General features: G+C 37.6%; 1 protein-coding gene across 1 annotated transcript; it reads right to left on the bottom strand.

Annotated features, from left to right (window-relative positions):
* Window positions 1-325: 325 nt before the first annotated feature.
* Window positions 326-1,891, bottom strand: CXCL10 (C-X-C motif chemokine ligand 10). Its single transcript, XM_016207514.2, is given in 4 exon segments — window positions 326-359; window positions 816-905; window positions 1,130-1,256; window positions 1,785-1,891. Coding segments are annotated over 4 exon segments (312 nt in total). The 5' UTR covers window positions 1,846-1,891.
* Window positions 1,892-16,459: the final 14,568 nt, after the last annotated feature.

The raw sequence follows: 16,459 nt of genomic DNA, 5'->3' as shown, positions 1-16,459 counted from the left end.
TTGATTGCATTCCTTTTAGTTATTTGAGATTCTAAGAACTCTGGTAAGCCCAGAGGCAGAAAGATCTCTTAACGTTTAGAAGGTAGGAAAGGTGAGGAAAGCAGGACTAGGGCTTGGCACATTCACTAGAAATGTAGCACCTAAGCATAGCTTATAGTACCAGGGCAGAGTTACTGCTGGACAGCTTAGGATGATGAGCCATCTGCCTCCCTACAGGAGTAATAGCAGCTAATTTGGTGACTGGTTGGTCACCTTTTAGGAGAACTGCAATCCAGGGACAATTTGGGCTTGACATATTGGTCCGTCCTTATCAGTAGTGTGCTAATTATGCTTCTCTCCGTGTTCAAGATCTTTGAGACCTGTAAGAAGAGAAAGAGGGTGTAAAAGTTTGAAACTTTCAACTCTGGCTTCAGTCTGTGTTCTACTTGAAACTCAACTGAGTTCATAGGTAACATCAAGCGCTCAAGTGAGGTATGTGGTGAGCTTCCTGCTGCTACACAATCATTGTGGGTTACAGGTGCTGCTTTTTTAAGGCCAGGAAAGGCTTGGGGAAAGTTTGGCAGCTTTGCATGGATAGTTATAGCTCTGCCTCGAGACTGAAGTGTCTTACTGACATGTTTAGACATGTAGGGTAACATTTGATACCACCAAGGTGACACCTTAGTATATAAATAACTGGAGGTAGAGGAGAGGGCATGGTGGTAACACACTTTTAAGCCACATATCCCACAGGAAAGCTCAATGCAAATATTTCTAACTTCCTGAGATTGACATTTCTTAAAGAACAGTTCTTCTGTAAGCAACAGCAAACCTACCTTATCTTGTTAATTACTTTAAGCATATTCTTGATGGCCTTAGACTCTGGATTCAGACATCTTTTCCCCCTGTTCTTTTTCATTGTGGCACTGTTGAAGTAAGTAGGAGTGAAAACGTTTAAAATAATGTTGGTCGATAAACAGATGGAATATACAGTTTTTAAATCAGACATTTAAGTTTCACTCTACATGTTTCCCTTCGCTATACAGAAGTCTTAGAATCATCATAAACCCTTTACTGATCTTTTGTGATCAGCAAGTATTTTTATCTGATTACAGCCAGGGAGATAATCATCAGATGGTATTCTACTCACATGATCTCAACATGTGGACAAGATTGACTGGCAGGAAACATTTCAAGTTTTTCTAAGGACTTTAGATTAACAGGTTGATCACTAATCTTGATGCACATACAGCGTGAAGTTCTAGAGAGAGGTATTCCTGCAGAAAAAGAGACAGGTACAGCAGGGGAGGTTAGCTAAATTTTCATCTTAGGCATTTAATATGGATTAGGTGGTACTTAGCATAAACTGTATCCCCGCGTCATCACATAGTCAATCTGAGAAGGGATGATTCCATTATAAAAGAGCTCTGAATGATTGATTAGTCAATTATCTGAAAGAATGTAATTGCAACTTGTTGATTTTAAGATCATACCCTTGCGAATAGTTCATATGGTTAATTAGGCTAAATTGACTAAGGGTATCCGTGATCTTCTCGCTCCTCATTCCTTCACATTTTCTGTCTATCCTCCCTTTCCCCCTTTCTCTTTTGCTGCCACCTTCCTCCTCTCATTCCGCTTGCTTCTCTGACTATAAACTCTGTGACCAGAGGGAATCTCTGCTCATTTACCCTTCATTCATAGGCAGGCTGTAAAACTTTTGCAAATACACTATTTCTGTATTCGTAGAATTTATACCCAGTTCTATTTCTGACCTTACAAATTAAATATCACTTGATGTTCCTTACCTTGAGCGCCACTCAGAGTCAGAAGGATAAGGCAGAAAATTAGAACAGCACTTTGGTTCATGGTGCTGTGACTGGAGTTTCCTCTGCAGTAGACTCAGAATGTCTAGGCAGTTGAGGAATGTATCAGAAAACGTGGGACTAGGATGCAGTATTTATTTGTAAAGGCACTTTTCCTCTCCAACTCTGATTGGATAGCATTACAGTTGACTTTGCAAAAACCTGTTGTCTGTTCCTTGGGGAATTCCCATGTTGAAGAATTGAAGGTATTATTTATATTTATTGTGGCTTCTGAGTTCTGGAATTTCCCTCCATCCCCTTTTTTTCAGTAAGAGTGAGTTTTAAGTTTCACTTTCCAAATCATGAACTATTTCCTGAAAACCAGAACTTCATTGCATATAGAAATGATTTTTAAAATGGATCTTTGATTTTCATCTTTAACCTCCTGCAAAATAAAAATGTCAACTTAATCCTCAAGTCAAAGACCTAAATCCAGTTTTAAAATGAATCTGTTTTAATAATTGTGTTTTGAATCCATCTGAATTTGCAGTGGTGAGGCATGATTAGGAATATTTATTCACTTGATGGATTCCAGAGATGTCATTTACTTTATCATTTTATCCCTATAATAATTCTGTAAGAAGTTATCTTCATTTTATATATAGAAGAATAATCTTAGAGGTAAGATAATTGTGTTGTTATACAGAGGTTGTCATTCATTTATTCTGTGATGTTTTTTCTCAACTTTTATTTTCTTTCTCTATTTTTAAATATATATTGATTTCAGAGAGAGGAAGGGAGAGAGATAGAAACATCAATCATGAGAGAGTCATTGATCAGCTGCAGCCCACAACCCAGGCATGTGCCCTCACCGGGAATCCTAGGTCGATGCTCAACAGCTGAGCCACGCCCACTGGGCTCAACATTTATTTTAAACTTCTGCAATTACTTTCAGAGGCTAAGTAATTTTTTAAAATTTCTCTAAGCAGTTTTTAAAAATTCCTCAGTAATAGCAAATTTTCATCTTTTGTAGGTAAATCTAATTTTTGGAAATAGTAATTTAGCCAGGTATTGCCCTTTAATCAAATACTATAAAGTAACAGGTTTGATCTTCTTGGAGAAGGTTAAAGATATGGAACTGGCAAATTTCAAAAGAATTCCAGAAATGTTTTGGCCATTTATAACATCATTAGAATACGTGAATAGCCTCCAACATAGCTATTTTGAGGGAAGATAATACTTATTCAGATATTTGATTTCTGATGTGTTAGACAGAAAGTTTCATGTATTACAGTCCTTGAATAAAAGCATCATAACATCAAGAATGGAGTAAGAAAAGGATTCATAGCTATAATAGGATTATTGCAAAAACAAAGGATACTTCTTGAAGAAATAAATTTAAAAGGGGCATGAGTAGAGACAGACCTTGGGAGAACAGGATAGAAACAGGTTGATTTAAGGTGCTCTAAGATGACTGTCAAGTGCAAAGCAAAGGGAAAAAAGTGTTAGCCCATTGAACTGATAACAGTGATAACTGAAATTAGCACAGTTTCCACTGGATAACACATAGGGGCAAAACTTTGTGTCTTAGCACTAGTACATAGCTGATTTTTTACAGCAGATAATATCAATAGGAAGCTGGTGATACCCATATAGTATAACATGTTGGGTCTGATAGTGAACTTCAGCAGTATCCAAGTCTGGTTGTGTTCTTTGCAAGGGATTGATAACAGGGGAAATATCTGGGAGGTCTTTTCATAGTCAGCTAGGCCACAACAGTGTAGAGATAGGCCAGGGAAAGGCACGGCTTAGGCTAGTGTAGGACTAGGCTAGTGTATCTGTTAGGTTCTGGCCCAAAACTTGGCAAAGAGGCCAAGATAAAAGCCCATATCTGCAAACTGAACACATAAGACTTGGAATCTCAAATGCAGGAACTCTGTCACCAGAATAATTAATGAATTATTGCTTGGGGCAGGCAGAAATTGCTAGAGTGCTGAATTCCAGGTCAGTTTGTTCCAGGGATCGGAACAAAGCTAAGCTTTCAAGTGGGTAAGTCAGTGGACTTAGCTGTGGGAAACTAGAAAGACAAAAGGAAGGGAAATGAGTAGGGACTGATAGAACCCAGAAGACTTTCAACCAGCAAAGAGACTTTCTTCTGATGAGGGAAATGATTCTAAGAAACAGTGACATGGAGGAGCCGTCCCAGTAGCTGTGCAGAAGAAAAATTGGACTATGAGTAAAAATGCCAAAAAATTTCAGAGAAATGTCTGATGTCATGGATGGAAGAGGCTCTGAACAGTTCAACTTTAAACAGTACAAAAGATACATGGTGAAAACTTTGCTTTTGTTAGTATCTAAGTTCTCAGCTAAGATGTGTCTATATAAGCAAAGTAAAGAGGAGGAGGAGGAGGGGAGAGAGAAACATCGATGTGAGAGAGACATCAATTGGTTACCTTCTGCACACACCCCAACCAGGGCCTGGCATTGAACTTGCAACCCAGGTACATGGTGCCCTTGACCAGGAATCCAACCCTCAACCCTTCAGTGCACGGGCCAATGCTCTAACCACTGAACTACTTTGGCCAGGGCTGTATATTAATATTTTTAATAAAATTTGGGCAGATTTTGGCCATTTCTTCTTCAAATATTCTTTCTGCCCCATTGTGTCTTTTCCTCTCTCCCCCTGTTATATATGTGTTGGTATACTTAGAGGCTCTATTCATTTTTCTTTATTTTTTTCTGTTCCTCTGAATGGATAATTTGAATGAACTTATTTTCAGGTTTTTGGATTCTTTTTTTTACCAGTTCAAATCTGCTGTTGAATCCCTCTACTGAAATTTTCATTTTGGTTATTGTACTTGTCAAAGTCAGAGGTTCTTTTTAATAATTTTAAAAAATCTTCTTTTAATTGATTTTAGAGATAGAGGAAGGTGGGGGGGAGAGAGAGAAACATCAGTGTGAGAGACATCAATTGGTTGCCTCCTGTACATGCTCTGACCTGGGATTGAACCCTCAACCTGGGTATGTGCCCTGTCTGGGAATTGAACCCATGGCCCTTTGGTGTACCAGATGACGCTCCAGCCAACTAAGCCACACCGACCAGGGCTATAATTTCTTTTTATTGATACTGTCTATGTGGTGAGATGTTTTCTCATACTTTCTTTTAATTCTTTAGACATGGTTTCCTTTAGTTCTTTCAGTATATTTATAATAGCCAATCTAAAGTCTTTGTCTAGTAAGTCCAATGAAGGAATCCTCAGGGACAGTTTCTGTTGACTGCTTTTTAAGTATGTATGAGCCATACTTTGCTCTCTTTCTTTGCATGTCTTGTAACTTTTTTTTGTTGAAACTGGATATTTTAAATAATCTAATGTGGCAACTCTGGAAATTAGGTTCTTCTCCTCCTCAGGATTTGCTATTGTTGCTGTTTATTTTTTTTAGTGACTTTCCTGAACTAATTCTGTAATTTCTTTAATATTTATTGTGTATAGCCACTGAAGTCTTTCTTCAGTTAGCTAATTGTTAGCTAATGATTGTGCTAAAATTTCCTTAAATGCCTTGAACCAATAAGCCTCTCAGCCTTTACTGAGTGGCTCTGTGTATGTGCTGGGGTATGCCTTCAATGCTTTGGCAAGCAGTTTACAATTCTACCTTAGCCTTCACTTCCTGTTTGTTTAGAACCTCAAGGTCAGTTTAAGGTGAGAGATTAAGGGTCTTCCCAGGTCTTTTTTGAGTATCTGCATAGCTTTACACATACATGTAGCCTTCTAGATTCCTAGAAATATGTTAGAGCTTTTAAAAACATCTATAGACATGTCATTCTCCAATTTTTTCTTGAAAAAGTTTAGCCTCTTATTAGACTCAGCTGGTATAGTCACCTCAGGTAGTTAACGATTGTGAAGCAATTGCTTCTGACTGTTTTCAGCATAAGTCCTAGGGTAAGGCTGTTTGCACCAAGTGAACACAGAATCGGGTCAAATAGAGACAGCCCTGTAAGTTTTTAAGGAAGCTTTCAGATAAACCAGTAGTAATAATCATCAGAGAATGGGGCTTTTGAGAACCTCCAAACCCATTGTCCCCTCCATTTGTTTCTAGGCAGCTTTTCAGAGCTGTGCAATTGTGAGGCTATTTTTCAAGGTTATTGTAGAGCCAGGAAAAAGGGGACTGAGAATATAACAATGAAAAATGCCACAAAGTTTTCTGTTCTTATTGAAAGTCAGCTTAGTTATTCTCTAGATTACTGAAAACCTTTGGCTAATTTCCAGAGTTCTGAAAAAGTGGGCTATGACTATTTTTTTTTTCAGTGTTTTTCCTTTTTCTTTTACACAGGAACATATTTTCAGAGGTCCTTACTCTACCATACCAGAAGTGTTTCTATTGAGTTATTTTTATGTTTTTAAGGTAAAATTTATGTGTATTGAAATGTTCAGCTCTTCACTGTACCATTAGATGAATTTTAAAAATACATGCACTTAAGTAATCCAACTCCCCCATCAAGTTATAGAACATTACCACCACTCCAGAAAGTTTCTTCATGCCACCTGCCAGTCAGACTTCTCCACACCTACTCTACTTCTGACACAGCTACTCTTTTAATTTTTTTACTGTAGATTGGTTTTGCTTATTTTAGAACTTCATGTAAATGGAACCATTTTAATGCATACTTTTTTGTGCAAGGCTGCTTTCTCTCAGTATAATATTACATTTGTCTCTAGTTACATGAGTCAGCAATTTATTTCCCTTTATTGCTGCATAGTATTCCATTACACAAATATACCAGTTGGTTTATCCATTCTGTTGTTGGTGGATATCTGGATTATTTCCAGACTTTAGTTATTATGTACAAAGCTGCTATGAACATTATTGAATAAATTTTTTTCTGGGCATATCCTTTCATTTCTCTTTCATTTCTGTAGTGTAACAGAGTGATTTCTTAAAACATAAGTCTTCATGTCAATACTCTGCTTATGACCCTCCAATCATTTCCAGTTATACTTAGAATTAAATCCAGTTTTACTAAGTCCTCTATGATCTGGCTGCTACCTATCTCTCCAACCTCATTTCATATTATTCCCTCTCAACTACTACACTGCAGTCACAGTAACCATTATACTACCTGTTGTTTTTTTAAATCTGGAATGCTTTTCCCTCTGTCCTTTGCCTAGGTGGTTCCTTTGCCTAGGTGGTTCCTTCTGCACATTTGGATTTTAGCTAAATAGTACCTTTTCTTAGCATACAATCTAAAGCAGCCATGACCTGCCTCCTCTGTCACTTGCCTCCTGTAAGCACCAAGACCAGGGATCAAACCCGAAACCCAGATTATGTGCCCTGACCAAGAACAAAACTTACAACCTTTTGGTGTATGGGACGGCATTCCAACCAACTGAGCCACCAGCCAGAAGAACCCGAGGCATTTTGGCCACAAGTTAGTTGAAAGTTCAAAGGAAGGTTTTTGACCCGACATTTTAAGGAAGTTCATAAATCTCAAAGGAGCACTCAAATTGAAGTCTATGAATAAGATTATGAACTGGGGTAAATTGGTAAAAGATCAGAGGGAAAGATGTTCAATTATACATAACTATTTGCTTTCTTTAAAAGTCTGCTATTCAGTCCGGCCCGCATGGCTCAGCGGCTGAGCATCGACCTAGGATCCAGGAGATCACGGTTTGGTTCCTGGTCTGGGCACATGCCTGGGTTGCAGGCTCGATCCCCAGCAGGGGGCGTTCAGTAGGCAGCCGATCAATGACTCTCTCTCATCATTGATGTTTCTCTCTCTCTTCCTCTCCCTTCCTCTCCCTCTAAAATCAATAAAGACATATAAAAAATAAGTAAATAAAGCAGCCATGACCTTATTTTAGTTCTCTGCATAGCATTTCTCACTGATATTTGATTAGTTTATTTTTATTCATTTAATGTCTATTTTTCCACACTAGAATATAAGCCCCAGAAGAACAGGGACTTTACCAGTCTTATTCACAGCTGTGTTCCCAGCAACTAGAACATTATCACCTGGTATATGGAAGGTATTCAGTAAATATGGAAGGATGGATGGATGAAGAAAATAATTTTTCCAGACTTTAAGAAATAGCATAAATAAGAATTGTGCATCTTCTTTAAGAATTTTTATTGACCCATCAGATTTCTATACTAGGACATGGATATTATTTTTTTCTCTAGCTATTAGGAACCAAGTTTAACTTAAAAAGACTGTACTTTCCCCAGAAGTTAGCATAGATTCAGGTAGGTAAAATCAATACAGATATTCTCAGCTAGCTGTGGGTCACAGCCTTCATTCCAAGGACTATTGGGGTAAATATACAAAGTTCTTAGTTACTCATTGGAGGTTCTCTGTAATTATGCATCGAATGATTGAGGGAATGCAAATCTCTTTAGTGCGTATTATGTAAATAGCCATGGGTGGTGGTAGAAGAGGAGGAATGAGGAGAGTTGTACTTATTATTATCATTATTGTCTGTGTACTTTGTAGGGAACCAAGCTAATCTCAGGATTCTAGGAGCGTTAAGATCCCATGTCTGTTCTTGATAGACTTGCATTCTAATTGGAAAAACTAACAAATATAAAACAGTAATATCAATAAAAGAAACTGATCAGTGTTATATGAACAGTACATGTAGACATTAAATAATTTGAGTTTCATAGGAGAGTAAACTCATTAAGACCAGGAGTGCACACATGAACTTTAAAGTGTGAATTGTACTTAGACAAGTAGACAGGACGGGAAAGCATGTGTAATTAGAGAAATACACTAAAACTGGTATAGAGGGACGCCAGCAAATCAATCAGGAAGGTGGGTAGATGCTCATAGGATGGTAATACCTTGTGAGGGTTTTATAGGATCTGGTCCTCGGTTTTATAGGTCCAGAAAAACACCCATTTTTTCCTAATCCAGAGTAAACATGTTCTCAAAGGGTTAATTCTGCTAACCAAATCTACAAGAGACAAAGATGCAAATTAAAAAGACAACTTATTCGTGAATAATGAGGATCTCTCAGTGACTGGGTTGATTGGGTCCTGGGAAGTTGGATCAGTAATCATAATGTTGTCTGGTGAGCATAGAATTAAAACAAAGGACCCATCTCTTCTTGTTTTGAATGGGGATCTGCTCAAGGAGAAATTTTATAAGTATGATCAATGTGGAGGAGAATTCAGAAAAAAAATCAAACTTAATAGCAAGCCAACTATTACGTGTTACATCCACAGTCAACCCTATACAAATCATTTGAATAAAAGTCTAAATTATAACTCTTTTCAAATGTATATTTCTCTCGATTTTTGCAAGGCTTTTGATATACCCACTTTCTTAGTATTCATTGATCTGAGTCTGGTTTTGAAAGAAAACAAGAGTTAAGGAAGTATCCCATTTTAGTTTCACTTTCCAGTGCTGTTAATTTTTAAGCCTCTAATGGCATCAGGCCAAAAGAAAGAGTCTGCCCTGACAGACTTGTTATAGACCCCAGAAAAAAAAAAAAATGCTTTCCGAGAAGCTAATGTGCTGAGAAGAAATTTCCTAAAAAGCGACAGGAGTAGTTCAGTGATTTCTGTAGACTGGGAATCCCCTCAGCTGATGTACAGTATGCTCCTTGGAAGGAATGGAAGAGGGCAGGAAAGTTTCCCCTTTCATAGTTTTGACTGAGCTCCCACAAGATAGCCCACACAGTGCCAAGTAATAATACTGGTTACATACTTTTGAGTTAACCCTTCACAGCCAGCCTGAGCAAAGGCCAAAGTGGAGAACGGACCCTTACAGTCATCATCCTTGGGAGTGCTGAGAATAGCTTCTGTTTGGATGCATTTTAGACCATGCAGTGCTTTGTTTTCCTCACACTTGATGGGATGATGAGATGGGCTGGGAATCTAGAGATACAGCATATAGTTCTGTCTCGCACTTGCTCTGAGATCTTGGACAAATTCTTTGGCCTGTTTATGCTTCAGTTTTCTTTGCAAATGTACATTATGTATGATACCTAACCCATCCAACTTCCAGGTTGCTCTAAAGATGACAGGAGATTAAAAATGTGTTTTAACAAGTCTAAATGAATTTTTCATCACCTGACATTTTACAAATATAGCCAACTCTCTGGCCAAGTTTTAGCTTACCTCCTAGGTGCAACAAATAATCTTTTCTTTCTAGACAATGCAGTTACTCGTGTGGTAAGGTGTATCTGTCAGTTTACAGCAGTCACTAGCTAAGGCATGACTTTCAGAACTGAGGGTTGAATGAATCATGCAGCATTTACTCTTTAAAAAATTTTTTTAATTAAAAAATTATTATTTTTCAATTACAGTGGAATCTAAAGAACAAAATAAACAAACAAAATAGGAACAGACTCATAGATAGAGAAAACACTGATGGTTGCCAGAGGGTAGGAGGTTGGCAGACTGGGTGAAAAGGTGAAGGGATTAAGAAGTACAAATTGGGTGGCTCAGTTGGTTGGAGCGTCATCCTACACCAAAAACTTGAAGGTTCGATTCTCTGTCAGGGCACATACCTAGGTTGTGGGTCCGATCCTCGATTGGGTCACATATGGGAGGCAACTGATGGATGTTTCTCTCTCCCTAAAATCAATAAAAAATAAAAACATATCCTCTGGTGAGGATTTAAAAAAAAAAGTGCAAATTGGTAGTTACAAAATAGTCATGGGGATGTAAAGAATAGCATAGGGAATATAGTCAATAATATTGTAATAACTATGTATTCGGTAGGTGAGTACTTGAAATACTGGCAGGACCGCTTTGTAAATATATGATTGTCTAACCAATATGCTGTACACCTGAAACTAATACAAAATAATATTGAGTGCAGCATTTCTTCTTAGGAAAGGGCTTATTTAGGTAACCTGGCTTATCTATGATAAATAGAAGTACACTGTGAATTTACAAAACAAGACAAGGATACCCATTTTTCACTTCTTTTCATTGTACTCTAGATCGTAGCCCCAAAAATAAAACTAAAAGAGGAAATTAAAGCTATAAGAATTGGAAAGGAAGAAATAAAATTTTGCAGAAAAAGTTGCATAGAAAACTCAAAAGAATTTACTAAGTTTTAGAAATAATAGTGGAATTTATCAAAGTGGATGGATAGAAGGTCAATGGATTACACTTTCTACATAAGTAACAAAGATATAAATTATTTTTACAGTGGCAACAATAAATACTTAAAATACTTAGGCAAGCAAGACCTGTTTGCAGAAAACGTAGATGAATTTTTCTAAAATAATGTTAAGTAAAATAATGTTCAGATTAAATGCAAGATGATAACCCTTGATAAAGCTCAGCAAAGCTAAATATTTTGTTTAGGTGTGTGTATGTAAACAAATCTATTTTTAAAAAGTATCTTAAAATACTTTTTCATCCTAAGACCCTGTCCTACTTATTTGTATTCCTATAGCAGCATCCCTGGGATAATACCCTGCAAGGTGCTCAATACTTGCTAGTAAAATAGGATTCTTGGTGCCTAAAGCACCAGAAACCAAAGTGTTTACACCAGATTCTGCATGAAGCGGTCTTCTAGTTATATAGTAAGTGATCCTCACGTTTGCATAGCTAGCATGTGTTGTATTGAATAATGCTCTTAGAATACTTGTAGGTGCTTCAAATACTTGTGGTTTTCTAATTTATAGCAGTGATAGCCTTGTGAATCATTTGAATTTTTTCATTAATCTCTTTTGTCAATACTATTGTTTTTATTATGCATTAAGGGTTCTAACATAACCACTGAATATCACACATGTGCTTTGTGGTGGCAGTCCTAAGTGTTCAGTGTGTAACGAGTATGAAAGGATTGAATGAGCACAGATTATAATATATTATATTATAGAATAGCAGTTCTTAAAAGTGTGACACTCCTCCCCCCCTCCCTCTTAAGGGTCCCTGAGACACTTTCAAGAAGCCCACAAAGTCAAAACTATATTCATAATAATATTAAGATGGTAGTGGTCTTTTTTATTCACATTCTCTCACAAGTTTCCCGGAGCCTACATAACATGTAATATTGCAACAAATTAAATGCAGCAATAGATATGAGTCCAGCTATCTTTTTTTTTTTTTTTTTAAATATATCTTTATTGATTTCAGAGAGAGGAAAGATGAGGGAGAGAGAGAGATAGAAACATCAATGATGAGAGAGTCACTGATCGAGCCCGAAACCCGGGCATGTGCCTTGACCGGGAATCGAACCCTGATCGCCTGGATCCTATGTCGATGCTCAGCCGCTGAGCCACGCCCGGCCTGGCGAGTCCAGCTATCTTAAGCCTGCTACTCTTTTCACTCAATTATTTGTTTTATAAAAGATTTTTCATTAAAATGTTATTTAATATATAACAGGCTTATCCCTAGGTTCCAGTAACATCTTTTCCTTACCTTGCTTATTTCCAAGAAATAATAGCTCCCCACAGGTTACCCTCAACACCCCTCTGTTGGTTCCTTTAGTCTTGTCCACACTTCTGTAGGTAGAACTGTCATTAAATTCTTTTCGAAATTCCAGCTGAATATACCCTGTTTCCTTCCAGGTCCCCACCTGATACCCACTATCCTTGATCCTATTCAGGCAGATTCAGCAAGAGAATCTGCCTCTTCCTGAGGGACAACTGATAGTACAAATTTAAGATGACCAGGTGCCCTGATTCGTTGAGTGGTGCCATAGATTTTGTCAATTGAGGCCGCTGACAAAAGCAGCTCAGAGAGGTAATATAGTAGAGTGGTTAAGAGACTCTGAAATTAGACTACTTGAATTTGAATCTTGCTATGGAATCCCATTTTAGCTCACTAAAAAACAGGTACATCTTACAGAGTGGTTGTTAAGATTCAAGGTGATAATTTTTTTTTCAAAAGCACAGCCTAGAACAAAAAAATATATAGTATTAATTTTAATAAAATTAATTGCAATACTAAGCAGTTTATGTGGACAGTTAATATGGAAAGTAGCTATCCTCCAAACTCTTTGTATTAAGAACAGTGCATAACTTGAAACCCCCCTATAATGGTATTTATCAATATATCTTAATCCATAGTCATCCTGCCCTACTAGAGACACGAAGAAAAGAAACAGAAAAGAAACAGAAACAGAAACAGAAACCGGGAGGGGAGAAGAGGGCGGGGAGAAATATGGTGGGGGATAGGGAGGAAACCAGTTCCCACCTCTTTCTATCTTCCCTGCCTGTCCTCTGGTTTTATCTCCTACCACTTCAGCTATTCAATTTAATTCACTAATCATAATGTTTCCATCTCCCCCCTTTCAGTTCTTTGATCTCTGGATTAACAACTCAGTGACGCTCTCTGAACTGCAGGCTGATTTAAATTTATCGATCACTCTGTTAAGCCAAAATGCTACTACAATTTGAGATTCTTGGAAACTTCCAGTATTTCTTATTAAAATAAATGTCTCAGAAAAGGAGTGGCATAATTATGCCACATTTCTTTGGCATCTCTCCAAAGGAGGAACTAGGAGGCTAAAACTTATTTGTACTATTTCTCTGAAATGAGGATTTTATGGTAAATTAATTTTTAATGAATGTCAGGCGTACAGATTTGGATTAACCATCATTTTGGTTCATAATACACACATTGTCATCTCTGATCCATACATGCATATACATATTTATATATTTGTAATACAATGAAGACCCATGAACTCACCACCCAAAAACAACTAGAACATAAACAGTAACTTAAAATATAGCTGTGTTCCTTCCCTACCCCATCCCCTTGCTCTTCCAACCCCAAGATAATTGTTATCTTGAATTCTGTGTTTATTATTCCCTTGCTTTTGTAAAATACACACAACCTAACATTTTACTATCTTAACCATTTTATTAATTGATTAATTTTAGAGAGAGGAGAAAGAAGGAGGGAGCAGGAGAGAGAGAAACTCTGATTTGTGGTTCCACTTATTTGTGCATTCACTGGTTGATTCTTACATGTGTCCTGACCGGGGATCATACCCGCAACCTTGGTGTATGGGGACAATGCTCTAACCAACTGAGCTACCCTGCCAGGGCCTATGTTAACCATTTTTAAGTGTACAGTTCTGCGGTATTAAGTTCATTCACACTGTTGTGCATGATACTTCAGAAACCATCAAAGAGATCCCATGATTGCTGAAAGGAGTCTTGGAATCTCCTAGGAGTGGAAGACATTGTAAGCAGATAAGAAGAATGACATGTCTTAGTGGAGGTGGTAAGGTGGAGTGATCTATTCTAAAGTGTGTATGTGTGGGATGCCTCAGGAAAGGATTATGGTAGGTAACTCTTGAACAGAGTCTTGAAAGATGAGTAGGTATTGGACAGATGGGTAAAGGACAGGGCATTTCAGATAGAAAATAGCATGGAAATGGCAAATAATTGAATGACTGGAGTAGAGAGTTCAAGGAGATTACAGTAGCAGCATTCAGAGAGGTAGGCTAAGCAATATAAACTTTATTCTGAAGACAGTGAGAAGGTATTAAAGATTTTAAAAGGAGAGTAATAACAGATTGGCATTTTAGAAGGTGTCAAAGAAAACCATAGCTCTACAATAGTTAAAAAGGTGAAAACAGATTTTGTTCAGGAACTACTACAATAGGAGTAAAGAGACCTCAGTATAGAACTGGGCTCAATTCCAAATACAGCATGGAAAAGCAGAGATTTATAGCCAAGGAGTGTATGTGTGTTTGGGGGATAGATGTTAGTGGATGGAAAATTATTAAGGGGGTTGGGTAATTTTTGCTGAACTGATGTAACAGGATTCTTGCTGAAGGTAGACCAAAGTAATCACATTTCAGTGGGGATGGTGGGAGACGAGGAATTTGACCAGATATGGAGAATAATCAGACATCAAGGGTGGATGATTCTTACTAAAACTGGATTCTGCAAAGACGAACACAGGAGCCCAAGGGTCAGGGCCTTGTTGAGAAGAGGGTTCAGAGGAGCAAGCTAAAGCTTGGCCAGGGAGACTCTGTCAAAGGTTCCTTTGGAGCTCTGTTGGTAGGTGGGAGATGGAGGCCGGGAGACTAAAGAGGCTCTTAGAGTAGTCTGGATAAGCGCCAACTAGGGCCTGAACTAAAGCTTTAACCATAGAGACAGGAGAGAAAGGGATGAGTTGAAGAAATCGAATGTGATATGGATTGTATGATGAATATCAATGGCAAGAGGTTTCTAGTCCTTGCTTTGCTTCCTATTTTTTAATGCGCTGAATGGAATGTGTGTGTGTGTGTGTGTGTGTGTGTGTGTGTGTGTGTGTGTGTGTGTAGATATATTTGTTTGTATTGACATATATATATTAAAGGCAATTTAGGTGATCGTAATTTCAAAATGTTAGGGTGTGATGAAACCAAAGCAGGTAGGCCGTAAGTGTACATGGCTCTGTGGAAGAGAGGCCCAGGGTCAAGGTAGAGGCAGAGGTAGGAGCAGCCCTGGTCTTATTTTGGAATTGCTGTAGATAACAGAGATGAACGTACCTTGAAATAGAGTACTATGTTCCTGAACTCATGCATTTGGGAGGACTTTTATAAATGTGACAGACAATCATTTGGGGAAGAGAGAACATATGAGAGCACTATAAAAGTGTGTTTTGGTATGATGCATTTCCCCCTCCCTCCCATAAATCAGATTTAAATAAAATTCATATGAATTTTATGACAGTTTTGTCGCATTTTTAAACAAAAGCTGTAGATAAGATCTGCTTTTAATTTCATTGTTGTGTTTTTTTGGGAGGAGGAATCTTAAGTATGTAGTTCAGTATGATGTAGTTCAGTAGTGCATATTATTCCATGTTTTAGGTCATCATTTAGTTTTCTTCAAGCTGTTACTGAGCATTTTTCTTTTCTTTGTGAACAATTTAAAGACAAACCTAAATTAGGATTTGTGGGGAATTATGTAATGTCTATAGCAGTTCACCTCAGGGTATTTCCTGTATACCACCAGTTTACTGAGCTGTACCAAGCAACTTCATCTGCATTTATGGTGCCAGGATTTCCAGGAAGTGTAGTTATCCTTCTTTGGTACTTAAGTGAAGCTATAGTTGCAGTGTATAAATGGTCTCAGCCTCTAATGAAATTTGCATACAAGGCAAGGAAAAGCTATAAACATTGCATTCGCAGCCCCGCCCCCACTCTATGCCCAATAATCCACACAGTTGTGTTTGAGAGTGTACTATTTATAATCCACAGAATGAGTTGACTGCATCATAAAGATATATATTTGTTGGTTCTGGAAATCTTTAAGAAACATACTAAAGAGGTATATTAATTCTATATGGGTATATTAAGTATATTAAACACAATACTCAATAGCCAAAAGTAATTAAATGTTTTAATCTTTCCTTTTCTAGCAGTATTATCCAAAACTATCCATCTGTTTGAAAGCTTCTCTTGGTTAATTAGAGGAAACAGTTCTGAATTTCTAAATCACTGGCATCTCAGGTTTTGTATGTTTAAAACTCAATCTGCCCCACCCTCCAACCACATCTTCCCCATCTCCCTGTTCCTGTTAGTGGCAGTACTATTCTTTCAAACCTCAAAACTTCAGCTTCTTGTCTTGATTTCCTTCTCTGCCTCCACTTCAGATTTAAATCCTTAGCATTTTCCTTGATTTCTTTCCTCAGCTTCAACCTTCACTTACAATCTGTTACTAAGTCTTACTGATTCTCTTTTTGCAATGTAATCTTGTTATATTTCTATTTTC

This window comes from Miniopterus natalensis, chromosome 1 (genome assembly GCF_054644295.1).
Source record: "Miniopterus natalensis isolate mMinNat1 chromosome 1, mMinNat1.hap1, whole genome shotgun sequence".
NCBI classification, from domain to species: domain Eukaryota; kingdom Metazoa; phylum Chordata; class Mammalia; order Chiroptera; family Miniopteridae; genus Miniopterus; species Miniopterus natalensis.
The sequence above is the reverse complement of the archived record's forward strand: the minus strand, read 5'-3'. Positions and strand labels throughout refer to the sequence as shown.